Raw genomic sequence first — 26227 nt, 5'->3', positions numbered from 1 at the left:
AAAAACATCCAGGGGAAAAGTTTGAATTTTGGGGAGGTTAAAATATATAAATATTAAGTAAAAAGACGGAAAAAAAAAACATCCGGGGGAAAAGGGGGAAAACTTTGAATTTTTGGGAGGTTAAAATATATAAATATTAAGTGAAAACACGGAGAAAAAAAAAAAAAAAAACATCCGGGGAAAAGGGGAAAACTGAATTTTTGGTGTGTTAAAATATATAAATATTAAGTGAAAAGATGAAAAAAAACATCATCAAGGGGAAAACTTTACATTTCTATATTTTAATATAGAATTATATTACTGTATTGTAATACTGAATTTTTGGGAAGTGAAAAGACAGAAAAAAAAAACCATCTGGGGGAAAGGGGCTTTGAATTTTTGGGAGGTTAAAATATATAAATATTAAGTGAAAAGATGAAAAAAAACAACATCAAGGGGAAAATTTTACATTTCTACATTTTAACCTCCAAATAATTAAAAGTTTTCCCCTTTCCCCCGGATGTTTGTTTTTGGTTTTTTTTTTTTGGGGGGGGGGATTTATCATCTTTTCACTTAATATTGACATACTTGAACCTCCCAAAAATTCAGAATTTTCCCCTTTCCCCTGGATGTTTTTGGGGTTTTTTTCGCCTTTTCACTTTATATTTCTATATTTCAACCTTCCAAGAATTCAAAGTGAAAAGACGAAAAAAAAACATCTGGGGGAAAGGAGAAAATTTTGCATTTTTGGGAGGTTAAAATATATAAATATTAAGTGAAAAGATATATATATAAAAAAAAACATCTGGTAGAAAAACTTACTTTGAATTTTTGTGAGGTTAAAATTATATAAATATTAAGTGAAAAGATATATATATAAAAAAAACATCTGGTAGAAAAACTTACTTTGAATTTTTGGGAGGTTAAAATTATATAAATATTAAGTGAAAAGACAAAAAAAAAAAACAACATGCGGGGAAAAGGGGGAAACCTTGAATTTTTGGAAAGTTAATATATATAAATATTAAGTCAAAAGATGGGAAAAAAACATCTGGGGGAAAGGGGAAAACTTTGACATTTTGGGAGGTTAACATATATAGATATTAAAAAATAAAAGAGTTTTCCCCTGGATGTTTTTTTTTTTTTTTCGCCTTTTCACTTTATATTTCTATATTTTAACCTCCCAAGAATTCAAAGTGAAAAGCCGAAAAAAAACACATCCAGGGGAAAAGGAGAAAACTTTCAATTTTTGGGAGGTTAAAATATGTAAATATTAAGTGACATGATGAAAAAAAAACATTACAGGTGGAAAGGGGAAAACTTTATTTCTGGACAGTTTGGGAGGTTAAAATATATAAATATATTAAGTGAAGACAAAAAAAAAACAGGGGAAAAGGGAATACTGAATTTTTGGAAGGTTAAAGTATATAAATATTAAGTCAAAAGACAAAGAAAAAAAACATCCGGGGAAAAGGGAAAAATTTAAATTCTTGGGAGGTTAAAATATATAAATATTAAATGAAAATATATAAAAAAAAAAAAATCCGGGTGAAAGGGGAAAAGTTTGAATTCTTGGTAGGTTAAAATATATAAATATTAAATGAAAATATGAGAAAAAAAAAAACATCCAGGGGAAAGGGGACAAGTTTGAATTCTTTGGATATTAAAATATATAAATATTAAATGAAAAGATGAAAAAAAAACGGGGGAAAGGGGAAAACTTTGAATTTTTTGGAGGTTAAAATATATAAGTATTAAATGAAAATCTATATATAAAAAAAAAAAATCCGGGTGAAAGGGGAAAAGTTTGAATTCTTGGTAGGTTAAAATAAATAAATATTAAATGAAAATATGAGAAAAAAAAACATCCAGGGGAAAGGGGACAAGTTTGAATTCTTTGGATATTAAAATATATAAATATTAAATGAAAAGATGGAAAAAAAAAAAAAAGAAAAAAACCACGGGGGAAAACTTTGAATTTTTGGGAGGTTAAAATATATAAATATTAAGTGAAAAGACAAAAAAACATTAACAACTTCTTTATAAAAGGGGAAAACTTTGAAGGTTTTTTTTCCGCCTGCTCGGCAAATTAAAACAACAACAACAACGAAGAGAAATTTGCTAACCACATCTAGAGCTGGAACGGGAAATTCTCGATTGAGTTTTCCGTAAACAGAATGATGAAAAGGGTGTTTTTTTGTAAAGTAATATACAGTAATAATGAAGATCGAAAAAATAAAAAATAAAAAAGGGTTCAGTGCTGGCTAAAAAACATAACAAAAAGCTATAAATCTATGTGTGTTTTTTTTCAATATGGACGTCACACATATACACAGAGTTACTCTGAGGTTCTAGAGATATGTTAGGCTTTGGATAAAGCTGTTATTTTGGTATTTGGTGTAGAAGAGAGGGAGCGATGGGCATTATTTCACCCATGCACCCCCACCCCGTGAGCGGACTCGCTCCCGCTGCAGCCTCCTCCCCGTCCTCCTAAAATCTGTGACATTCATCCTCTGTAATAAGAGAACGTAAAGCAACAGGAGGAGGGTGCTTGGAGGGTCTCCCTGCCCTCACCCCCCACCTGAAGTCACCTCCATAACTAAAAATGGCACCTAGCTCAACAGGACTAATAAGAGGGAGCAGGGGGGGGTGGGACTCAGTCTTTGGGAATTCCTTTGGTTGGGGGGAGCTTTCTACACCCCAAGTAGGGTGCAGCATATTTTTGGTTTCTCTGAAGTATTTCCGAGGTTTTGGATTTTTTTTTTGGTTCTTATTTGGTTTAGGATTTTTGTTTGTTTTTTTTTTGGTTCTTCGTTTTGGTTCCATTTTTTCCCCCCTCCACGCATTTCACTTCTTCACTTTTGGGGGGGAGGGCTTGAAGGGGAAAAGAGGCAACACCACTCGAAAAGTACTCACACCTCTGCCCCCTCCCCCCTTGAAGTATCCAGGAGCCTCCATTTATATATAGAGACTCAGCTTGGGTGCTGGTGGAGGTTGAGAGGGGGGGAAAGAAAGAGCTGGTTTTCCCTCTTTCAATCACTCTCCCCGCTGTGCTGGGAGCCTCCTGGGCTGTGCTGTAGGTTAGGGATTCCAGCCTCGCCAGAAGAAGTGGTGGAGGCCGGAGAGAGACTAGGGGTCCCACCGGCAGATGCCATGCGTCCCAGGGTGGAGCTGAGAAGAGGGAGACCTCCAGGGTTCAGGAAGAGCGAAGAGCTCACCAGACTGGGAGCGCCGGAGATGCTGGAACCGCTGGCAAGGATGAGGTTACCGCTGGCATCAAGACCGGAGAGCGGCAGAGAGCCACCACTGGTCAGAGCTAGGAGACACAAGGACACAAACACAACAAAAGTCATGTAATGTAACTACACACATAAAAGAGATGAACACACAGGATAAAACAAAATAATAATGTCGCGCATGCGTCATTTGCGTTTTCATTGTAAGACCGCCTCCTAATTTCTCACGGATATCGATATGGAATGTCATGGAGGAAAAACTTCACGGTTCATCAATACGAATGTTAAATGTGATGACGCATGCTTATGAACAGTCACGTGTGACTTCTCCTGTCCTACAAACCTTGGATGGTGGCCAGTGGGTTTCCAGCCATGAGGGCTGGGTTCAACCCCGGGCTGACCCCGAGCACTGTGCCCCTGCAAGACCAAGAACATGGATAAAGAAAGGGAAAACATTCTCTAATTCATTGTTTAGTGCCGAACTGATACCTTCCATAGTATATAACCTATAGACTCCTAGCCAGGGAGTACCGGGAACCTTGATTGCCACTCCAATCCGGCAGGAAGGGAGTCAGGGGAAATAAAAGGAGAAAGGGGGCTAGCAGTGGTGAGTAAGAAACAGATTCTAGCAGCAATGACATCACTCACACTGTTCTCATGACTGGTAGGGTCAGTGATTGGCTGCAGTGGTTGCATGCCATATCTGTGGGGATATAGCATATTTTTTCGGATTATAAGATGCACTTTTCCTCCCAAAACTTTGGGAAGAAAGTGAGGGGTGCGTCTTATATTCCAAAGGTAGCTTACTGGGCGGGGCAGTGGAGAGGAGTAGAAGGAGGCAGGGGCAATGCTTTGGCACCTGTGAAGGGGCTGCGACTGTGTCTGTGCAGGGTCTGCGGTGGCACCGGTGCAGGTTCTGCAATGGCACCTGTGCAGGGTCTGCGGTGGCACCGGTGCAGGTTCTGCAATGGCACCTGTGCAGGGTCTGCGGCGGAACCTGTGCAGGGTCTGCGGCGGCACCTGTGCAGGGTCTGCGGCGGCACCTGTGCAGGGTCTGCGGCGGCACCTGTGCAGGGTCTATGGCGGCTCAGAGCTGGTGCATGCGCAGATGGAGTTTTTGGCTAAAGATATCATTGGCGCATGCGCCGCCTCTGGCCCACTGATCTCACAGTGGCGGACTTAAGAAAAACAGCGCCAGGAGGTGGTGCGTGCACAGATGAGATCTCAATCTGCGCACGAGTCAGCTCCTGGCGCCATTATTTGAAGCCCTCACTACCCGCAGCCCCAGCACAGCTGCCCGAGTAGGGGCGATGCTGCGGCGCCTGTGCCGGGTCTGAGGCGGCGCCTGTGCAGGGTCTGAGGAGGAGCCTGTGCAGGGCCTGCGGCGGTGCCTGTGCAGGGCCTGCGGAGGCGGTGGCTGGGCTGGGGCTGTGAGCGGTGAGGGCTTCAAATAATGGTGCCCAGAGCCGGCGCGTGCGCAGATGGAGCTTTCGGCTCAAGATATCATCGGCGCATGCGCCGCCTCCGGTCCACTGATCTCAAAGTGGCGGACTTAAGAAAAACGGCGCCAGGAGATGGCGCGTGCGCAGATGAGATCTCGGCTTGCCATTGAGCTGAGAGGTCAATCTGCACATGCGCTGGCTCCGGGCGCCATTATTTGAAGCCCTCACTGCTCACAACACCAGCCCAGCTGCCCAGCCCCAGCACAGCCGCCAACAGTTTCTGGGACAGCATCTGGGACACCCACCGGCTGCACCACCCACAGCATCGCCCTGCTGCACCACTGCCCCTGCCTCCTGTGACCCCGCTCCACCGCCGCTGCTGCCCCCCCTGGTAAAAAAACCCCCCAGATTATAAGACGGACCCCTGTTTTCTCTGAATTTGGGGTGCGTCTTATAAACCGAAAAATACGGTATATGATTGTTATTTTTTTCTGCATTGCTGTTGAACAACTCTCTTAATTTAAAAGCACAGATAGAAGTATATAATGGGTCTTTTACACTATAGAGGTTCTGATGTATTGTGCCATATGCTAAGGAATACAGTGCATAGACAAGACAAAGAACAGAGTGTATACAGAGTGTATACAGAGTGTATATAGAGTGTATACAGAGTGTATATAGAGTGTATACAGAGTGTATATAGAGTGTATACACAGTGTATACACAGTGTATATAGAGTGTATACAGAGTGTATACAGAGTGTATACAGAGTGTATATAGAGTGTATATAGAGTGTATATAGAGTGTATACAGAGTGTATACAGAGTGTATATAGAGTGTATATAGAGTGTATATAGAGTGTATACAGAGTGTATACAGAGTGTATACAGAGTGTATATAGAGTGTATACAGAGTGTATACAGAGTGTATACAGAGTGTATATAGAGTGTATATAGAGTGTATACAGAGTGTACATAGAGTGTATATAGAGTGTATACAGAGTGTACACAAGGCCAGGAGAAGATGATTGCTTTCCTTGATCTCTTGCATTCTTACATTGTAACTATTCTGTTTTCCACATTACGCCTTTTAGACGTGGCGCAATCCGCTAAGAGCCTCCGGTGTCAGTTTGTACGCGCCCATGGTCGTTCGGAGGAAATTCGAACAAGAAACCATATATAGACTGGCCCGCGAGATCTCGTTTCGTCATTTCAGTACGTACCCGGCATTGGGGCTAAGTCCGGTCAGGCTGAGCCCAGAATGGGTGCTGCTCTGGGGACTTGCACTTGTGCTGTTGCTTGGAGGGGGCGTTGCGGATGGGGGTGCTGTGTTGGAGGGTGGACGAGGATGTACGAGAGATCCCAGTGCAGTAGATAAGGTAGTCACTAAATGTGGGGAGAAAAAAAAGAATAAACAATCTGATAGGTAATAAATATTATTCATCAGTTTAATCTTTTGGATAGGAGAAGCTCGGGGTTGTGCACTAGGCAGGCCGTGCGTACCGGTGCGATCATACATTACAGGGGTGCGTAGTGAGAAGAAAAGAGGGGTCCGATTACCTGTTGTGCTGAGATTACTGGAAGCCTGGGAAGTGAGCGTGGGGGCAGACACCGGGGGAGACACCTGGAGCAGACCAAGGAAAGGAGGAATTATGAGAAAGTGCAGGGTGGAGGAGGAAAACCAGAGGATAGAGACAGGAGGAATAACCGCGGTAGTGCACAGTATGTGGATGTAGCCTATACTACTCTGACATCGGGGTGCCCGGGCGGTGGGGGGAAACCCTGCAAAATGTACACATGGAAAAGCTCTATAACAAATTGTATCCTCATGCCATGACTTTTTTCTCATTTCTGTTGCAGATTTTTCTCTTTCTTATGTAAAGAGGTGAAAGCCACAAGTAAAGTTGCTGCAAATCTGCATTTTGCAAAGGGCAGAAACGACTGATGCATCAGAAAAAAAGGCGAGGTCAACTACATTTTATGTGGGTTTGATAGAAATTCCACCTATAACTGTATAATTAAAGGCTAACTAGGTGCTTATTGGACCAAGATGGTCAGCAGGTTTTACAGTGCTGGCCAAAAGTATTGGCACCCCTGCAATTCTGTCAGATAATACTCAGTTTCTTCTTGAAAATGATTGCAATCACAAATTCTTTGGTATTATTATCTTCATTTCTTTTGCTTGCAATGAAAAAACACAAAAGAGAATGAAACAAAAATCAAATCATTGATCATTTCACACAAAACTCCAAAAATGGGCCAGACAAAAGTATTGGCACCCTTAGCCTAATACTTGGTTGCACAACCTTTAGCCAAAATAACTGCGCACAACCGCTTCCGGTAACCATTAATGAGTTTCTTACAATGCTCGGCTGGAATTTTAGACCATTCTTCTTTGGAAACTGCTCCAGGTCCCTGAGATTTGAGGGATGCCTTCTCCAAACTGCCATTCTGAGATCTCTCCACAGGTGTTCTATGGGGTTCAGGTCTGGGCTCATTGCTGGCCACTTTAGTAGTCTCCAGTGCTTTCTATAAAACCATTTCCTAGTGCTTTTTGAAGTGTGTTTTGGGTCATTGTCCTGCTGGAAGACCCATGACCTCTGAGGGAGACCCAGCTTTCTCACACTTGGCCCTACATTATGCTGCAAAATTTGTTGGTAGTCTTCAGACTTCATAATGCCATGCACACGGTCAAGCAGTCCAATGCCAGAGGCAGCAACGCAACCCCAAAACATCAGGGAACCTCCGCCATGTTTGACTGTAGGGACCGTGTTCTTTTCTTTGAATGCCTCTTTTTTTTTCCTGTAAACTCTATGTTGATGGCTTTTCCCAAAAAGCTCTACTTTTGTCTCATCTGACCAGAGAACATTCTTCCAAAACGTTTTAGGCTTTCTCAGGTAAGTTTTGGCAAACTCCAGCCTGGCTTTTTTATGTCTCGGGGTAAGGAGTGGGGTCTTCCTGGGTATCCTACCATACAGTCCCTTTTCATTCAGACGCCGACGGATAGTACGGGTTGACACTGTTGTACCCTCGGACTGCAGGGCAGCTTGAACTTGTTTGGATGTTAGTCGAGGTTCTTTATCCACCATCCGCACAATCTTGCGATGAAATCTCGTCAATTTTTCTTTTCCTTCCACATCTAGGGAGGCTAGCCACAGTGCCATGCGCTTTACACTTCTTGATGACACCACGCACCGTAGACACAGGAACTTTCAGATCTTTGGAGATGGACTTGTAGCCTTGAGATTGCTCATGCTTCCTCACAATTTGGATTCTCAAGTCCTCAGACAGTTCTTTGGTCTTCTTTCTTTTCTCCATGCTCAATGTGGTGCACACAAGGACACAGGACAGAGGTGGAGTCAACTTTAATCCATGTCACTGGCTGCAAGTGTGATTTATTATTGCCAGCACCTGTTAGGTGCCACAGGTAAGTTACAGGCGCTGTTATTACACAAATTAGAGAAGCAGCACAGGATTTTTCAAACAGTGCCAATACTTTTGTCCACCCCCTTTTTTATGTTTGGTGTGGAATTATATCCAATTTGGCTTTATGACAATGTTTTTTGTTTTGTTTTTTTCATTGAAGACAAATTAAATGAAGATAATACCAAAGAATTTGTGATTGCAATCATTTTCAGGAAGAAACTGAGTATTCTCTGACAGAATTGCAGGGGTGTCAATACTTATGGCCACCACTGTAGCTATGTAATCAGAGAGCAGCATGGTGTAGGGTCAGAGAGTCTGATTCCTGCAATGTGTCACTTATTCGGCTGCTTGGTGCAGTTTTGATAAAATCTCAGTTTTTTCTGATGTAGATGTTGCAGTGCTCAGAATGCTGAGTCCTGTATAATCCTGCCCAAACCACTGATTGTATAAGTGTACACAGGATGCTGCCAATCAGTGTTGGGGGTAGAGTTATGCAAATAAACTGCCAGTGTTGAGGGTGGGGTTATGCAGATTGACTGGACTTCCTGGCACAGGACACCTAGTCCAGGAGTGATAATCTCCTGCTGATAAAACACTGATTGTATTAAAACTACAGTAAACTGCTGAGCAAGTGACGCTTTTTGGCTCTCTGCCCCTACATATTCCTTTCAACATATGTTAGATCAGAGAGATTTAAAAAACTAGTGATCAACTTAAAGAGTAAATAAACATTTATTTTTATAATTTTGTACAGTGTAAAAAGTTATGAAACTTAAACCATTTATTAGGGAATTTGTATTAAATCCTGTAATAAAAATTATTGCATGTAAGTGGCTTCTAAACCTCTGTTTTTCCCAAATTTATGCCCCTGCCTTTAGCTCCATTGATATAACATACTCATTTGGAGTACAGGTGATGGCAGTGATGTGTCAGCTCCTGTCTCCTCCTCTGTTGTGCTTATCAGAACAATATCATCCCAGAAGTTAGTGACACACAGACACTGAGCTGACCCATTACTGCAATCATCGGTACTTCAAATGAGTCCGTTATGATATCAATGCAGCTGAAGACAATCACTGCCATCATCTGTACTCCAAATGAATCAGTAATGATATCAATGCAGCTGAAGTCAATCACTGCCATCATCTGTACTCCTAATGAGTATGTTCTGATATCAATGCATCTAAAGTCAATCATTGCCATCATCTGTACTCCTAATGAATCAGTAATGATATCAATGCAGCTGAAGACACTCACTGCCATCATCTGTACTCCTAATGAGTATGTTCTGATATCAATGCAGCTGAAGACAATCACTGCCATCATCTGTACTCCTAATGAGTATGTTCTGATATCAATGCAGCTGAAGACAATCACCGCCATCATCTGTACTCCAAATGAATCAGTAATGATATCAATGCAGCTGAAGACAATCACTGCCATCATCTGTACTCCTAATGAGTATGTTCTGATATCAATGCAGCTAAAGTCAATCACTGCCATCATCTGTACTCCAAATGAATCAGTAATTATATCAATGCAGCTGATGACAATCACTGCCATCATCTGTACTCCTAATGAGTATGTTCTGATATCAATGCAGTTGAAGACAATCACTGCCATTATCTGCACTCCTGAGTATGTTCTGATATCAATGCAGTTGAAGACAATCACTGCCATCATCTGTACTCCTAATGAGTCAGCTGCAGTTGAAGGAAGGGAAATAGATGGGTAAAAACCAGGGGTTTGGAAGCTGCTTACATGCATTTTTGTTTTTTAATAGCGATGAATACAAATTCCCTAATATAGTGATTTGCAAAGTTTCGTAACTTTCCATGACGGACAAAATAATAATAATGAATGTTTAGTGACTCTTTAAATATTTGGCTTAGTGAAAACCGAGATTAAAAAATTAGGAAGCCTCATGATTATTTAGCAAATGAAATAGGCGGATAGTGTGAGTGTGCCGTGCATGCCCTATACAGCGCTCTTTTATAGTGTGGGGTTAGGGAGGAAGATCCAAGGATTTTTACCAAATGGGTCCCATACAGTTGTCCCTTGCTCTGGCTGGGAATGAGTGGCATACTGCTACAAGGATTGATGCGTTTTTCCTTCTGCCGGCGGTTACAGAACCATACGCGGATCACTTCCTTCTCCATGTTCAGCTGCTCAGCTATGACAAGGATCTCCTCAGAGGTAGGTTTCTGGTTCTGGAGATGAGAGACAATAGACTATAAAGTAAAATGACTGCATCCGCTAATTCCAAGTATACTGTAGATGTAGCGCCCCTGAACCCATCAGGGTGCTTCAAGGTTCTGGGCCTACCCCCTAGGGCCCCGGAAGACCAGTGCCGGTAACACACAAAAACTCCAGGTAATCCCAGTTTTCCCCAACAAATCCCCCATACAATGGTACAAGGCTAGGGTCGGACCAATGGATGGCCGCCTAGAGGTGGAGCCAGTCCAGTCCACTAGTTGACCAGGTGGGAGGGGCAGACTGTGGACAGTCAGTACAGAACAGTAGAGGAGAGGAGACGCGCTGACATGGGGTTGACAGTAATCTGGTATCCAGGAGGGTAATTGCCGGTGGAGTACTGCCGGAACCACGCACCGACGGGGTACGGGACCCTAGGACAGGCATAAAGCTCCAGGCAGGCCTGTTAACACCTACACAGTGAGGGGCTCATGCTGACCCTAAACATCCGAGACTCAGTAGCAAAGGGAGAACCGGGGACAAGACCAGAGACTCCCACCCCACAGGGTTCACGCTACCGTCATACGGACAGAAGTGGAAAGAAAAAACACCGGACGGGGACCCTCATTTGCTCTACACCACGGGGACCCACCAACCAGAAACAGGTGCAGGGGAAGAAGGCACCAGATTACTAAACTGGCACTGGGACAAAGGGGACCTGAAGGTGAAACCAGTCGGCCTCGGGCAACCAGTTACCACCAGAAAGTGAGTACAGAACCAGTTGCACTGAACCCCTTGTGTGGCCTACCTTCTTCCGACACCCGTCACTACACCCACCCCTTGCGGAGGCTCTAACATCCAGGCTGCCACTAGCATCAGCCCTAGCAGTGGACATTGTGCAGCGGCGATTCCATACCCATAGCCGCAACACCACAAGTGGCGTCACGTATGAACACTAATCTAATCCCCTGTAAATATACCCCCAGGGCACGGGACCGGGCAACGGCCACCACAGTGACATTTCCCAGATATTCACTGCCCGGGACCGAGTACCCCATATCCGTGGGCACGACATAGACCCGGTGACTATATATATAACATAACCCAATAAGGCTAAGTTCACACTTCCGTTGTTTTGCATCAGTCACATGCGTTGCTTTACGCATGTGACTGATGCGTTGTACAACGATGACAACGGTGACAAAGAAAAGAATTTCTTTGTCGGACTCCGTTGTGTGCTTGTGGCGGAGTTCGGGGGGCGGAGCTGAGGACGTCAGTGCCGCGGTCTGCATGGCTGGGGACAGGTGAGTGAGTGTGTGTGTGTGTGTGTGTCTACATGCGTGTGTACATGTGGAGTGCGGGAGGGGGCGGAGCGCGAAGGGGCGGAGCCGAGCGGAGCCGTGGAGCTGAGGACGTCAGTGCCGCGGGGACTGCAGGGCTGGGGACAAGTGAGTGAGGGTGAGTGTGTGAGTGTGTGTGTACACTTGCGGAGTGCTGGAGGGGGCGGAGCCGAGTGGTGAAGTGTCGGCCTCCTTGCACACTGTATCCAAGGTAAATATCGGGTATAAGCAAAGCACTTTTTGCTTGGTTACCCGATATTTATCTTGGATACCAGCTTAGCGCGGGCTCCCTGCACCCGTAACCACTGTAAATATCGGGTAACTAACCAAAGCGCATTGCTTGGTTACCCGATGTTTATCCTGGTTACAGGGGCGGGGAGCCAGAGAGCGCATGCGCAGAGAAATCCTACGGATCACGCTGCTCAAAAAACGTTACATCCTGTGTTGCTCCCGCCCGGCGGTCAGTTAAAAAACGACTGACCGCGACGCAGCGGATGCAACGCAGCATCATCAGTCACAATCCGTCACTAATAGAAGCCTATGGGGAAAAACAGGATTCCTGCAAAATATTTTGCAGGATACCATAATTCCTCAAGGCTACGGATTGTGACTGATGCAAAACAACGGAAGTGTGAACTTAGCCTAATTCATAGTCCAGACCCACCGCAATAAAACTTTTCTCCAGTGCGTAGCGCACGTTGGTCTCGATGCTGGTGCGTTTCTTGCGTCTACGGCCGGGAAGCCCTTCGTAGCCTCCTCCAGGACTGCTCAGAGGGTTGGGACTCGGCAGGGTGCTGTCTACGGACATGGTTTCTGGGCAGAGGAGCCGAAAACAAAATATTGTAAAAGTCGTAGAGACATAAACAATGATGATGGAAGTGAACCGGGTACAAAGCTCTTACCGGCATCACTTAGCCACTTCTGGAGTAATGGCTTTAGCTTGCACATGTTCTTGAAACTCAGGTTAAGTGCCTCAAATCGGGAGATGGTTGTCTGGGAGAAATCATTTCCATACAGCTTTCCCATAGCCAGGCCGACATCCCCCTATGAAATAACAGAAGCCCTCAATAAGCCCCCTATGGCAGGGGTACAGGACACCACCGTCGTCACATTCGTCATCTCGCCCGTCTCAGAATGATATCACCGAGGATCACGAGAACGCGCGCCTATTCCCATGCATCCACCACCAGAAAACACCACCACTCCACAGCACAAGCTACACTCATCACAATAGGACTTTTTATTTAAATCGAGCTTTTGTATTAAATGTTTTATGAAGGGTTCAAATAATTTTGTATATAAATAAAAAAAGACAAAAAAAAAAAATCTTGAAATTTTCACACTGACCACTAGGCCCAATACTAGGCTCCTACTTCCTTAGACTACTCATACCCTATCTGTTTTTATAGAAGTATAAACTGGGCGTGCTCTAATCTAGGCAAAGGTCACTGATGGCACATCTCACCTCCTCCCCCTCCCTTCACAGCTATTGTGACTGTGGATCTTATGTTATCTCTACTGTATACAGAGGTGTTATCAGTCATTGTACAGGCAGGAGGAGGTGAGCTGTGACATTATTGTGAATGGTGGATCCTGTGTTATCTATGAAATATAGAGGTGTTAACAGTCATCGTACAGGAGGAGGAGGTGAGCTGTTACATTGCCTATTGTGAATGGTTGATCCTATTGTGAATGGGTGATCCTGTCTTGTCTAAAATATATAGAGGTGTAGTCATTGTACAGGAGGAGGTGAGCTGTGACATCATTATCGTGAATGGTGGATCCTGTGTTATCTATTATATAGGGCGGCATGGTGGCTCAGTGGTTAGCACTGCAGTTTTGCAGCGCTAGGGTCCTGGGTTCAAATCCCAAAAAAGGACACCATCTGCAAGGAGTTTGTATGTTCTCCTCGTGTTTGCGTGGGTTTCCTCCAGGTTCTCCGGTTTCCTGCCACACTACAAAAACATACAGAGAGGGACCTTAGATTGTGAGCCCCAATGGGGACAGTGTTGCCAATGTATGTAAAGTGCTATGGAATTACTAGCGCTATATAAATGAATAAATATTATTATTATTGTTAATATTATATTATATATAGAAGTGTTATCAGTAATTGTACAGGAGGAGGTGAGCTGAGACATCATTATTGTGAATGGTGGATCCTGTGTTATCTACTGTATATAGAGCGGTTATCAGTGTTTGCACAGAAGGAGGAGGTGAGCTATGCCATCACTTATTATGAATGGATCCTGTGTTATCTACTGCATACAGAGGTGTTATCAGTTATTGTATAGGAGGAGGTGAGCTGTGACATCATTATTGTGAATGGTGGATCCTGTGTTATCTATTATATATAGAGGTGTTACCAGATATTGTACCGGAGGAGAAGGAGGTGAGCTGTTACATTGCCTATTGTGAATGGTTGATCCTATTGGGAATGGTTGATCCTGGCTATATATACATTATATATCATATACAGAGAGAGAGAGAGAGAGAGAGGTTATCAGTCATTGTACAGGAGGAGGAGGAGGTGATCTGTGACATCACCTATTGTGAATGGTGGATCCTGTGTTATCTACTGTGTATAGAGATGTTATCAAACATTGTACAAGAGTAGGTGAGCTGTGACATCACCTAATGTGAATGGAGGCTCCTGTGTTGTCTACTGTATATAGAGGTGCTATCAGTCATTGTACAAAAGGGGGAGGTGAGCTGTGATGTCACCTATTGTGAATGGTGGATCCAGTCTTATCCATTGTATTTCCAGGCGTTATCAGTCATTGTACAGGAGGGGGAGGCGAGCTGTGAAATCACCTATTGTGATTGGTGGATCCTGTGTTATCTTTTCTATGTATAGGTTATCAGCTATTGTAAAGGAGGGGGAGAAGGTGAGCTGTGATATCACCTATTGTGAATGGTGCATCTTGTGTTATTTACTGTATATAGTGGTGCTATCTGTCATTGTACAGGAGGGAGAGGAGGTGTGCTGTCTAGAAAAAAAAAAATAAAAAATCAAGTTGGCAACCCTGGCAGTGCATGTCTATTCTCTCAACAAGACACTGTGCAGTACAGCAATCACATAGGATTATATAATACCCTGGAACACGTTGCTGAAAAGTTTTTTTTTCCTACCTGAGTGAATCCTAGTTTAATCCTGCGCTGCTTGAAGGTTCTGGCAAATTGTTCTAACTCCTCCAAGTCACTGGGTTCCTCAGGATGAGATGCTGGTTCTGTATGTGACAATAGTGGTGGATCCTGGGGTCCTGGACGGGACACAGCCTTGAAAGAAAACAGCAGCAGAGACCATTGGTTTGGATATTTTGTCCAATGGATGGAGATTCACACAATTTAGGAGATACTGGAAATGCTAAAAATGGGGGCTTACCCTCACCTGAGTGGGAAGGCCGGGCCTTGGCTGACCCGGGATGAGATTCCCCTGGCTTTGTTGAGGTAGCTGGAAGAGATTTGGTGCAGAAAGGAGGCCTAAGGAAGAAGAAGGTAACAGATCTATCAAAAACACAGAAAACAAGCAATATATAAATGTCTGTTTACAGCTCGTTGCCTTGGAGACCGACCGCCGCTGCTAGAAAGCAGGACATACAAGCTCTTTTCGGCTGACTTTGTAAGCACTTCTTTAAAGCTGAAGATGCAAATAAACAAGACGTACCTTGTTGGCCTTGCCCTTGGGGCAGCAGGAACTGTGTAGGGGACTGGAGAGGATGGCCAGGAACAAGAACCAGTTGCTGGAGCTGCAGCAGTTGCTGGATATCCTGTGAAGTTGGCAGAATTTAGTAAAACTGGTAGATTTTGCAAACCCTGTCATGTCGGTTGTACTAAATGCTTGTAGTTTGCATTAAATGACAATCTTGGAGTTTCTTTCCTGATAATTTTGCTTTTTATTTTATTGTTTGATCCTCGTGGGCGTTACCTTTCCTCTTGTCATCAGCGAATGTCCCTACACATATTGGCACGGTCAGCCCTGATTGGATAATACCCAGCCAATCAAGGCATTCATAAATTTCCAGGAGGAATAGCAGAGGAACAACACAAGTGTCCCAAGAACTGTTATTTCGTGGATAATATCATGTTAACCGCAAAGCGTGGAAACTGTAAAAATGGACTAAAATACACTTGTCCTGTCTACAACCCCATAGTCATATACTGTATACTATTAGGACTTTCTGAGTTAATATTTGGGGGGTTTGCAGGGGTTCCCTGTCTACAACCCCATATTCATATACTATATACTAATAGGACTTTCTGGGGTTGCGGGGGTCTTCTCTCATGGCGAGAGTAAAGAGCGATTGCAATGAACGTCTTTGTCTCCGGAGAACCAATCCCTTCAGGTTCAAATATGGGGGGAAAAAAATGGACACTGTGCAATTCTGCATTTCACCTGGGGTGGCGCTGCAGGGAACCAAAATACTTTTTTTTTGCCAGGTTCTCCAACAGATTACAGGGAGAGGGGGCACTGTATGATCAACGTCTTGTCAAAGACCCTTCTAACAGGTGCAGGTGTATAGAGTGGGCTCATAAGTGGACTCCAATATCTGCTGTTTAACCATTTAAATGACACGTTTCTTTGGTGCAATGAGTCCGGCACTAGAGTTGAGCGGATTGCTAATAATCCCGGTCCGGCGGATCCGTTGCGAGGTTGCCCCAGAAGTCCGGATCCGATCCGGAATCCGGCCCAATGTAAGTCAATGGGGGGGGGGGAGAGAGAGAGAGTGAGAGAGAGCTCTGAATTGTAAAGCGCCGTGGAATATGTTGGCGCCATAGAAATAATAAAATAATAAAAATAAAAAAATTATATTATATTATATTATATTAGAAAAAAGTTTTTAATCCCTTCTTTATGGAGCATTTCGAAAGCGGGTATATAGAGCTGGGTCACGGGGTGAGCTCACCTCATATTCAACAGGTCATGGCTGTGAGTTGCAGCCAGAACCTGGTGCTATCTACTGCGCATTGAGCTCCTCCCGCGATTATTAACCTGTTAAACTCTGGCATGGGGGCGGGCTATTATCAGCCACGCCCGTGACATGATCGCAGGTCGTCAATGGGTCTTCATGAGAGCAAGGGGTCTGTTGAAGATCTCCATACTTATCGTAGCAACACTTCCCTTGAAATTTTGCCTGTGGCCGGGCTTCAAAGGAGACTGATTTTTGCTATACACAGCAATGCTGTGGCACTGCTGTATATAGCACAAGAGATCATATAATTGCAGGTTATTGCTCCCTAAGGGGACTATTAAACACAGTGAAAAGTATAAGAAAAAAATATTATGGAAAAAAATCCCCAGAAAAGTTCAAATCTCCTCCATTTTGCCCTATTAAAAACAATGATAATAATAATAATACAAATAATAATAATAATAAAAATAATAATAATAATAGTAATAATAAAAAACCACCTATGTGGTATCACCACATTCAGAAAAGTCTGATCTATTATAATGTAACAATTATAATTGTAATAATTAATTAATAATTATTAACCTGATTGGTAAACATTGCAAACAAAAAAATTCAAGAACATCAAAATTACATTTTTTTGTTTGCTGCAATACCATGAAAAATGGTGTAACAAACAATCAAAAAATCGTATTGATCCCAAACTAGTATCAATAGCAACATTGTCTCACCCCGCAAAAACGAAGCCATCACACAGCTCCATTGACTGAAAAATGAAAATGTTATAGGTCTTGGAAAATGACAACACAATAAAAATTTTCCTAACTTTTCTATGTGGACAGAAAAATAGAAAAAGTCATGGCTCTGGAAAAAAATAAAAAGGAAGGAGAAAATGAAAACCACAAAAACTAAAAGTGACCGTGTCGCAACGGGAATAAAAATTTTTTAAAAAGGCAAAATTATGAATCGGGCTTGTTAACTTCACATTCAGCATTCCTGCTGACATTGTACAGGATCTGTAAGTTTTCAATAGTGTCTATCAGTATTTATAAAGTTCAGATATCTCCATTACATGTGACACTCAGGATCCTGTTTTTTTAACCGGACAAGCAAAAAGGGAGACTGTCTCTTTTTGTAACCGTGTTGAATAATAATAATTCAAGGCTATGGCAACATGATGCTATAGGAAAGGCATAATCTCCTGTTTGTTGTATGTTTGGTTTTGGCTTTTTTTTTTCAAGACGTTAGCAAAGAAATAAAAATTAATTGAAAAAAAGTACTGTTTTTATAAAAAGAAGTACTGTTCTTAAAAAAGAAGCACTGTTCTTATAAATAGAAGTACTGTTGTTCTTAAAAAGGAAGTACCGTACTGTTCTTAAAAAAGTAAGTGTTCTTAAAAAAGAAGTACTGTTGTTCTTAAAAAAAAGAAGCACTGTTCTAAAAAAGTAGTGTTCTTACAAAAAGAAGTACTGTTCTTATAAAAAGAGGTACTGTTGTTCTTTCAAAAAGAAGTACTGTTGTTCTTAAAAAAAAAAAAGTACTGTTCTTACTAAAAGAAGTACCGTACTGTCCTTAGGCTGCTTTCACACCTCCGTTTTTTAGCAGAGCCGGCCAATCCGGCTCTAAAACCTATGCAACGGATACGGCGACAAAACCGCATCCTTTGCATAAGTTTTTGACATGCGGCCCGTCCAGTTTTTGCCACTTGCGGCACGCTACTGAGCATGCGCAGTGGAAAAAAATGCATGTGGCGTCCTTAGGCATGCATTGCAAATGGCGCCGCATTGGCCGGATGCGGCGCAATGCGGTTTTTTTGCCGGAGACAAAAAAAACGTGCCAGGCAACGTTCCATCCGGCCGCCGCATCGGCTAAATCTGCTGCATGCGGCAAAAACCGGACCGAACGCAAGCCCATGCGGCACAATCCGGCACTAATGAAAGTCTATGCAAAAAAAACGCAACCGGCGGCAACAAAAAAATGGTTGCGGTTTTTTTTGTTCAAATCAAAGTTTATTAGAATAGAAGAAGATAATCAAACAATTGCACAGCGCGCAGGCTGAGGGTATATATCCAAGCTAGCTGATAAAAACACAACAGTTCTTTGACTACACCTGCGCCCCTGGCGACCAAAAATAACAAGTACAATTCGTATGTGTTTGAAATAGGAAGAACAAGTTGAAAAAAAAAAGAGCTAAAGAAGAGGAGGTGGAAGAAGAATTTAGAGACAGTAAAGACAACAGAAACGTGGGAAAGTAAGATGAAAGGGGAAGGGTACAAAGAGTTCCCACCCGAGTGGACGCGCCCTCCTACATCAAAACCACATTTTCAAGGCTAACCTTATAGGTACAGAAATAAGAGAATGGAAAATTACCTACATACCTGCCCCCCCGTGAATCCATAGACCCATATCCGGTGAGTCCCTGAACATGATCCACGGGGCCCACGTAGCATCAACTTTGTCCTTGTTGCCGAGTGTCTGACCTATCAAGGTCTCCATCCTGAAGATCTCGTTGCACTCTGCTATGAATTCATCCCGTGATGGGATTCTAGTTTGCTTCCAATATCTTGGAATTAGGTTTCTGGCAGCTGTTAAAAAATGTCTTGGTTGCGGTTTTTATGCAAAGCGCTGGATTGTGCCGCACAGGAAAAACCGGATGTGTGAAAGCAGCCTTATAAAAAGAAGTACTATTCTTTCAAAAAGAAGTACTGTTCTTATAAAAAGAAGTACTGTTCTTATAAAAAGAAGTACTGTTCTTATAAAAAGTACTATTCTTACAAAAAGAAGTACTGTTCTTATAAAAAGAAGTACTGTTCTTCTAAAAAGAAGTACCGTACTGTTCTTATAAAAAGAAGTACTATTCTTACAAAAAGAAGTACTGTTCTTATAAAAAGAAGTACTATTCTTACAAAAAGAAGAAGTACTGTTCTTATAAAAAGAAGTACTATTCTTATAAAAAGAAGTACTGTTGGGCTTATAAAATGAAGTACCATTTTTATAAAAAAAAAAAGAGGTATTGTTGTTCTTAAAAAGTCTCTTGTTCCCATTACCATTAGGGTTTTGGTTCGTCACTGAAGCCATACTGTCTGCCGGAAGCATTGTACAATTGTACATTGTCCATCGCGATATGCTGTCACTTTCATAGTTTTGGTAAAGACTTAAAAAAAAAACAGAAGATATTTCAACATGATGAAAAAACCTGGTGTGAACCTCGCCTTATTTTCCCTACCCCTTCTTTTCCTTTGGTCTCTGTGGGGGGGGGGGGGTCATATTGAGCTGATACACCACTTCTGCCACAATGTTGACCAGTTTTAGATGCCTTGCTTAAAAAAACCCTGAGTGTTTGTACACATTCCTGTATATCATGAAGCTTTACAATTTAAAGAAAAAGTGCAAATTCTTTATTCGCAATCAAGTCACCGTGATCCGGGACGCACGCCTTGCTCACCTGTGCAGTGAGGTGGATGGGCTGGGACAAAGCAAGTTGGGGGGGTTGCTGTTGGCTGTTGGGGGTAGACTGGCTGTCGGACCCTGACTGCGAGGCGCTGGCGGCGGCAGCGGCGTTGGATTGCTGGACAGCGGCTGCTAGAAGCTGAGCTTGCTGGAGAAGCAACTGCTGCTGTGCAGGGAGGAGTGCAGTTAGCTGCAGGCACGAAAAAATAAAAGCGGGGAAGAAAAAAAAAAATAAAGCAAGAAATAAGAACCAAAAAGGATAAAAGAAAGGGGTCAAAGGTACAAAAAAAGAGCAAAAACACAGAGGGACCCAGGAGATGTGGAAAGAAGAAAAAGACAATGCAGTGAGAAAAGCGAATCAGAACGATGCAAAGCTGCAAATGCTTTCCTATAAGACATGCAGTCATATCTGACACCATAAATACTGACACATGCACAAACATGTAGAGAAACCAGGTCAATGCATAGCTCATTTACACCACCGGTTTATTCACCAAGGTGCGTAAACATTTTACTGCTGATCAGTCTCTTGGTGGTTTAGAAAAGTCGGTGAAAAAGAGATCACAAACATCTGGATCCAACAGAGCAAGACCAGACAGTAAATACAAGGTATGGCTTCAACAGCCGTGATCAGGACATAGTAAAGGCTATACATGTATGTATGACGAAAAACACCTTTGTATTAAGTCTTAATAAAAAAAAAAAAATCAATTGTTTTTCTTTCTACAGATCTGTGTGTCCCCATGGGGTAAAGAAAAATATTAATAAAAAAACATCCAGTGATCTCCGATTCTGCAGTGATATTCTCTTCCATTTGTTGCCAATTTTTAGTCTTAACATCTATTTGGTGGCTTAGGATGAGGTAGGGGACAAAACTTAAAAGAGCATGACTGCAGGGTCAGAATTCAAAAGTTTTGTTTGCTGTCTGTTACCATGGAGACACAAATTTGTCTGTTGAACAAGGCACAATTGTTTATTTAAATTCAAATTTCAAATCCACCCGACATTCCAACACCGCAGCTCCGGCAGACCCTCTGCAGCCAATCACTTGCATGGACAGCAGCGGACCAATAAGGGTGCACTCACCTGAGTCATATGACTATCTAAAGTATCGGATCGCATCACCCGGCACGGCCGCACACTCTCCTACCAAGAGCGAGTCGGCTGCATGTATTTCTATGCAGCTGACACGCTCCTGTCCGGAGAGTCTGCAGCCGTGCCGGGTGATGCGATCCGATAATCGTGCATCATACTTCGTGTGAGCACACCCTCAGGCTTGAGATTGGCTGCAGCAGTCACATGAATGATGTACCACATGTCACCAGCTGCAGGACCGAAGAGGACCACCAGTGGGGCAGCATTGGGATGGTGGTGGCTTTGAAAGGTGTGTTATGGTTATTTTTAATACACCTTGCCTGTGGTTAGACAAATTTCTCTAAATTCCAGAATACCCCTTTGAAGGGGTTGTCTACTACTTTTACATTGATCGCCTACCCTTAGGATAGGTCATCAATGTCTTATTGGCCAGGGTCCAACACCCGGCACCTCTGCCGATCAGCTGTCCTCGGTCCCAGCGGCAGCAGCAGGCAGCCAGAAATGCTACGTTCTGGAGCTGCCCTGTCTTCTGGTAGAGAGGCTTTGAATAGGAGCCGGATGTGCAGTACCAAGCCGTGTTCGCTATCAGAAGATGGAGCAGTGTCGAAACTGATCGTTTCCGGCTGCCCGCTGCCGAGACCGAGAACACCTGATCAGCGGGGGTGCGGGATGTCGGACCCCGGCCAATGAAACATTGATGACCTATCCTAAAGCCTGCTTTACACGGTACGATCTATCGTGCAATTTCACGATCGATCGTACCCGCCCCTGTCGTTTGTGCATCACGGGCAATTAGTTTCCCGTGGCGCACAAAGTCGTTAACCCCCGTCACACGCACTTATCTGCTGTGCGACGTCGCTGTGGCGGCGAACATCCTCTTCCTGAAGGGGGAGGGACGTTCGGCGTCACAGCGACATCACACGGCAGCCGGCCAATAGAAGCGGAGGGGCAGAGATGAGCTGGAAGTAAACATCCCGCCCACCTCCTTCCTTCCGCATAGCCGGCGGGTGCCGCGGGACGGAGGTAAGCTGCTGTTCATCGTTCCCGGGGTGTCACATGAAGCGGCGTGTGCTACCCCGGGAACGATGAGCAACCGGCGCCATTTTAATTAAACGAGATTATGAAACCGAGCAACGAGTACATGACTCACGATTTGTGAGCGATACTGCGTCGCTTGGAGGGGTCACACAGCCCGACGTCGCAAGCGATGCCGGATGTGCGTCACAAAAACCGTGACCCTGACGATCTATCGCACGATAGATCGTCTCGTGTAAAGCACCCTTAAGGATAGGCCATCAATATAAAAGTAGTGGACAACCCCTTTAAGCGCAACTGTGGGGGTTCTAGAATGCTCAGCACCAAAAGGATCACAGGATCGCCCATTAATTTACAAATAATACCAACACACTTACCCCAGCCAGCTGGCTGCCAGCAAGGAGGAGTTGAGTTTGAGGGAGGGAGGTAGGTGGTTGCTGAGGGGCGGAGGGAGCCTGTGGGGTTGGGGGAGCAGAAGGCGTTGGGGGGACCGGAGTGCCGGGAAGGGATGGGGATCTCTCCCCACATTCTTCATCTGTAATCTGCATTAAAAGAAGACAAAGTTTTAGCTTAAAAAAAATAGATGTATAAACTCCTAAAAACACATTTTTTTTCGGAAGTAATATTCCAAACTGCGTCACTGGTTGTTTGTGCTGATTATACTTCTCCTTTAAATCCAGATTCAGCACTTTATAATGGGGCTAGGGAACTAAATGATGAAAACCCAGAATACAAGAACTCTGGTCTGTAGGGAAATAAAGTGACAGGGGAACAGGGGGTTATGGGGAAGTTTAAAAAAAGTGAACTCAGGAAACGGGTGCGATGCTGTTACAGGCCCGGGGCTTCCCCTAATATGTTCTTGATGCACAGATGATCACGGTGAAGCACACAAAGAGGCCTCAGAGACCGCGCCGTGTACTCAATGTGAAGTAACACTTTTGTGGTGTCTGATATCTACAGTATATCACAAAAGTGAGTACACCCCACACATTTTTGTAAATATTTTATTATATCCTTCATGGGACCACACTGAAGATCTGACCCCATGATACATTGCACAGTAGTCAGTGTGCCCTCTAAATAATGCAACACATAGCCGTGAATGTCTAAACCGCGGGCAACAAAAATGAGTATAGCCCTAAGTGAAAATGGCCAAATTGTGCCCAAAGTGTGAATATTTTGTGTGGCCACCATTATTTTCCAGCACGGCCTTAGCTCTCTTGGGCATGGAGGTCACTAGAGCTTTACCTGAGCCGCTGGATCCTCTTCCATCCTCCAGGACGACATCACGGAGCTGGTGGATGTTACAGACCTTGCGCTCCTCCACCTTCTGTTTGAGGAGGCTGCACAGATGCTCCATATTGTTCAGGTCTGGAGAGGCTTGGCCGGTGCAACACCTTTACCCTTAGTTACTTGAGCAAGGCAGTGGTGGGTTTGGAGGTGTTTGGGGTCATCATGTTGGAATATGAAGGGAGGGGATCATGCTCTGTTTCAGTATATCACATGACATGTTGGCAATCATGGTTCCCTCATTGAACTGTAGCTCCTTACAACCATCAGCACTCAAGCAGCCCCAAACCATGACCCTTCACCACCATGCCTGACTGTAGGCAGGACACACTTGTTTTTGTCCTCCTCACCTGGTTACCACCACACATATCTGACACCATCTGAACCAAATAAGTTTATCTTGTTGTCATCAGACTAAAGGCTGTTGTTCCAATAATCCATGTCCTTAGTCTGCCTGTTTTCAGCAAACCTTTTTCAGATTTTTTGTGGATCATCTTTAGAAGAGGCTTCCTTTTGGAATGACAGCCATGCATACCAATTTCATGCAGTGTGCGACGTATGGTCTGAGCACTGACAGACTGATCCCCTCCCACACCCCTGTAACCTCTGCAGTGTATATGGTCTGAGCACTGACAGGTGGACCCCACACCCCTGTAACCTCTGCAGTGTGTGGTGTACGGTCTGAGCACTGACAGGTGGACCCCACACCCCTGTAACCTCTGCAGTGTGTGGTGTATGGTCTGAGCACTGACAGGTGGACCCCACACCCCTGTAACCTCTGCAGTGTGTGGTGTATGGTCTGAGCACTGACAGGTGGACCCCCCACCCCTGTAACCTCTGCAGTGTATGGTGTATGGTCTGAGCACTGACAGGTGGACCCCCCACCCCTGTAACCTCTGCAGTGTATGGTGTATGGTCTGAGCACTGACAGGCGGACCTGCCCCCCATTCACATCTGAGACCTTCTAACACTAATGAGTTACATAACACCGGGGAGGCAAAATGGCTAACTGGACACAAATTGTCCATTTTGAGTAAGGGGTGTACTCACTTTCGTTACCAGTGGTTTAGACATTAATGGCTATGTGACTTATTTACACTGTTATGTTAAAGCAGTGCTAGAAAATAATGGTAACCACACAAACTATTTACCATTTGGGCACAAATTGGCCATTTTAACATAGGGGTGTACTCACTTTTGTTGCCAGCGGTTTAGACATTAATGACTGTGTGTTGAGTTATTTAGAGAACACCACATTTACCCTATTATACAAGCTGCACACTGACTAGTACATTGCATTAGAGTGTCAGATCTTCAGTGTTGTCCCATGAAAAGATGTAATGAAGATATTTATGAAAATGTGAGGGGGTGTACTCACTTTTGTAATATACATCTATAAGCAATGGTTTCCAACCCGGACTGCTACAATAGTTGGGTAACTATAACGCCAAGTATGACATGACAGTTTTGCAAAAGTTAGAGTACCACCGGGTAATGTATGGAAGCGTAAAGTTTAATTTTCGAAAGACAAGTCAAGAGCAGAAGGCCATATTTTCGATCAGAGTGCGATCCGACACAACATTGGATTGCGTTGGGACCAATGTTAGTCTAGGAGGCCGTCGTGCATGTGTCAGAATATTTCTGCGTGCCCGAGTTTGATCTGATATTCTGATCGCACTCGGCCGTGGAACTCTTCGGACTGCACTCGGATGACATCTGAGTGCAATCCGATTTTTGTGAACTAACAATATAAAAGATAGAGGTTATTATTTTTTTTTTTACTCTATCTTCTCCACCTCTGAGAAAATCAGATAACCGCATAATCACATTCTGATTAGCATAATTTTTCAGATTTTCTCGGATGGGAAAACATGGTCGTCTGCACCTATCCTTAAGCCTGTTTTACATGGGACGACTGATCGTGCGATTTCACGATCGATCGTACCCGCCCCCCGTCGTTTGTGCGTCACGGGCAAATCAGTGCCCGTGTCGCACAAAGTCGTGAAACCCCCGTCACACGTACTTACCTGCTGAGCGACCTCGCTGTGGGCGGCGAACGTCCACTTCCTGAATGGGGAGGGACGTTCGGCGTCACAGCGACGTCACACAGCCGCCGGCCAATAGAAGCGGAGGGGCGGAGATGAGCGGGATGTAAACATCCCGGCCACCTCCTTCCTTCCACATAGCCGGCGGGAGCCGTAGGACGCAGGTAAGCAGAGTTCATCGCTCCCATGGTGTCACACGGAGCGACGTGTGCTGCCACGGGACCGATGAACAACCGGCACAAGTAAAAATAAACGATATTATGAAACTGAGCGACGAGTACACGACTCACGATTTGTGAGCGATACTGCATCGCTCAGAGGTTTCACACGAGACGACGTCGTGTATGATGCCGGATGTGCATCACGAAAACCGTGACTCCGACGATGCATCGCACGATCCGTCGTCTCGTGTAAAGCACCCTTTACTCTTATCTGCACCCAACCCTAAAAGTGAAAATACACAGAAGACTGAACACGATGATCTTGGAGAGATGAGCCAGCCATCTCTTGTGTATGGGGGTATCCAAACTCCCCAGAGGAAGACGCGATCGGGCACAATGGATTTCGAGCTTCCAGAGGTATCTTGCAGCAGATAACTTCCCTCTCCCCATTAAAAACACACACTTTTGATCAAGTCAAGAAGAATAGCTGTCTGCCATTGACTATGAGTGAAGAATAGCTGTCGGTTGAGAGCTACTCGGAGTGTATTGGTAGTCTATGGAGCCATTAGGATTCACCTTTGGAGACATTGAGAAGGGAGATCCCTTGTTTTGCTGCACCTAAA

At 44.0% G+C, this 26227-nt stretch overlaps 1 protein-coding gene across 1 annotated transcript in view; it reads right to left on the bottom strand.

Moving 5' to 3' along the window:
- Positions 1 to 2550: 2550 nt before the first annotated feature.
- POU2F2 (POU class 2 homeobox 2) overlaps positions 2551 to 26227 on the bottom strand; it is a 189254-nt gene continuing 165577 nt past the window's right edge. Inside the window, exons 5-17 of the mRNA XM_075329330.1 lie at positions 26181 to 26222; positions 22486 to 22650; positions 19974 to 20168; positions 15283 to 15385; positions 15007 to 15098; positions 14748 to 14894; positions 12518 to 12659; positions 12280 to 12428; positions 10116 to 10292; positions 6217 to 6280; positions 5880 to 6042; positions 3559 to 3632; positions 2551 to 3295 (exon numbers count right to left, since the gene is read on the bottom strand). Coding sequence (XP_075185445.1) covers positions 3012 to 3295; positions 3559 to 3632; positions 5880 to 6042; positions 6217 to 6280; positions 10116 to 10292; positions 12280 to 12428; positions 12518 to 12659; positions 14748 to 14894; positions 15007 to 15098; positions 15283 to 15385; positions 19974 to 20168; positions 22486 to 22650; positions 26181 to 26222 — 1797 coding nt within the window. The 3' untranslated portion in view covers positions 2551 to 3011. The remainder of the gene's footprint in view (positions 3296 to 3558; positions 3633 to 5879; positions 6043 to 6216; positions 6281 to 10115; positions 10293 to 12279; positions 12429 to 12517; positions 12660 to 14747; positions 14895 to 15006; positions 15099 to 15282; positions 15386 to 19973; positions 20169 to 22485; positions 22651 to 26180; positions 26223 to 26227) is intronic.

The sequence above is a fragment of the Anomaloglossus baeobatrachus genome, chromosome 11, assembly GCF_048569485.1.
Source record: "Anomaloglossus baeobatrachus isolate aAnoBae1 chromosome 11, aAnoBae1.hap1, whole genome shotgun sequence".
NCBI lineage: Eukaryota > Metazoa > Chordata > Amphibia > Anura > Aromobatidae > Anomaloglossus > Anomaloglossus baeobatrachus.
The sequence above is the reverse complement of the archived record's forward strand: the minus strand, read 5'-3'. Positions and strand labels throughout refer to the sequence as shown.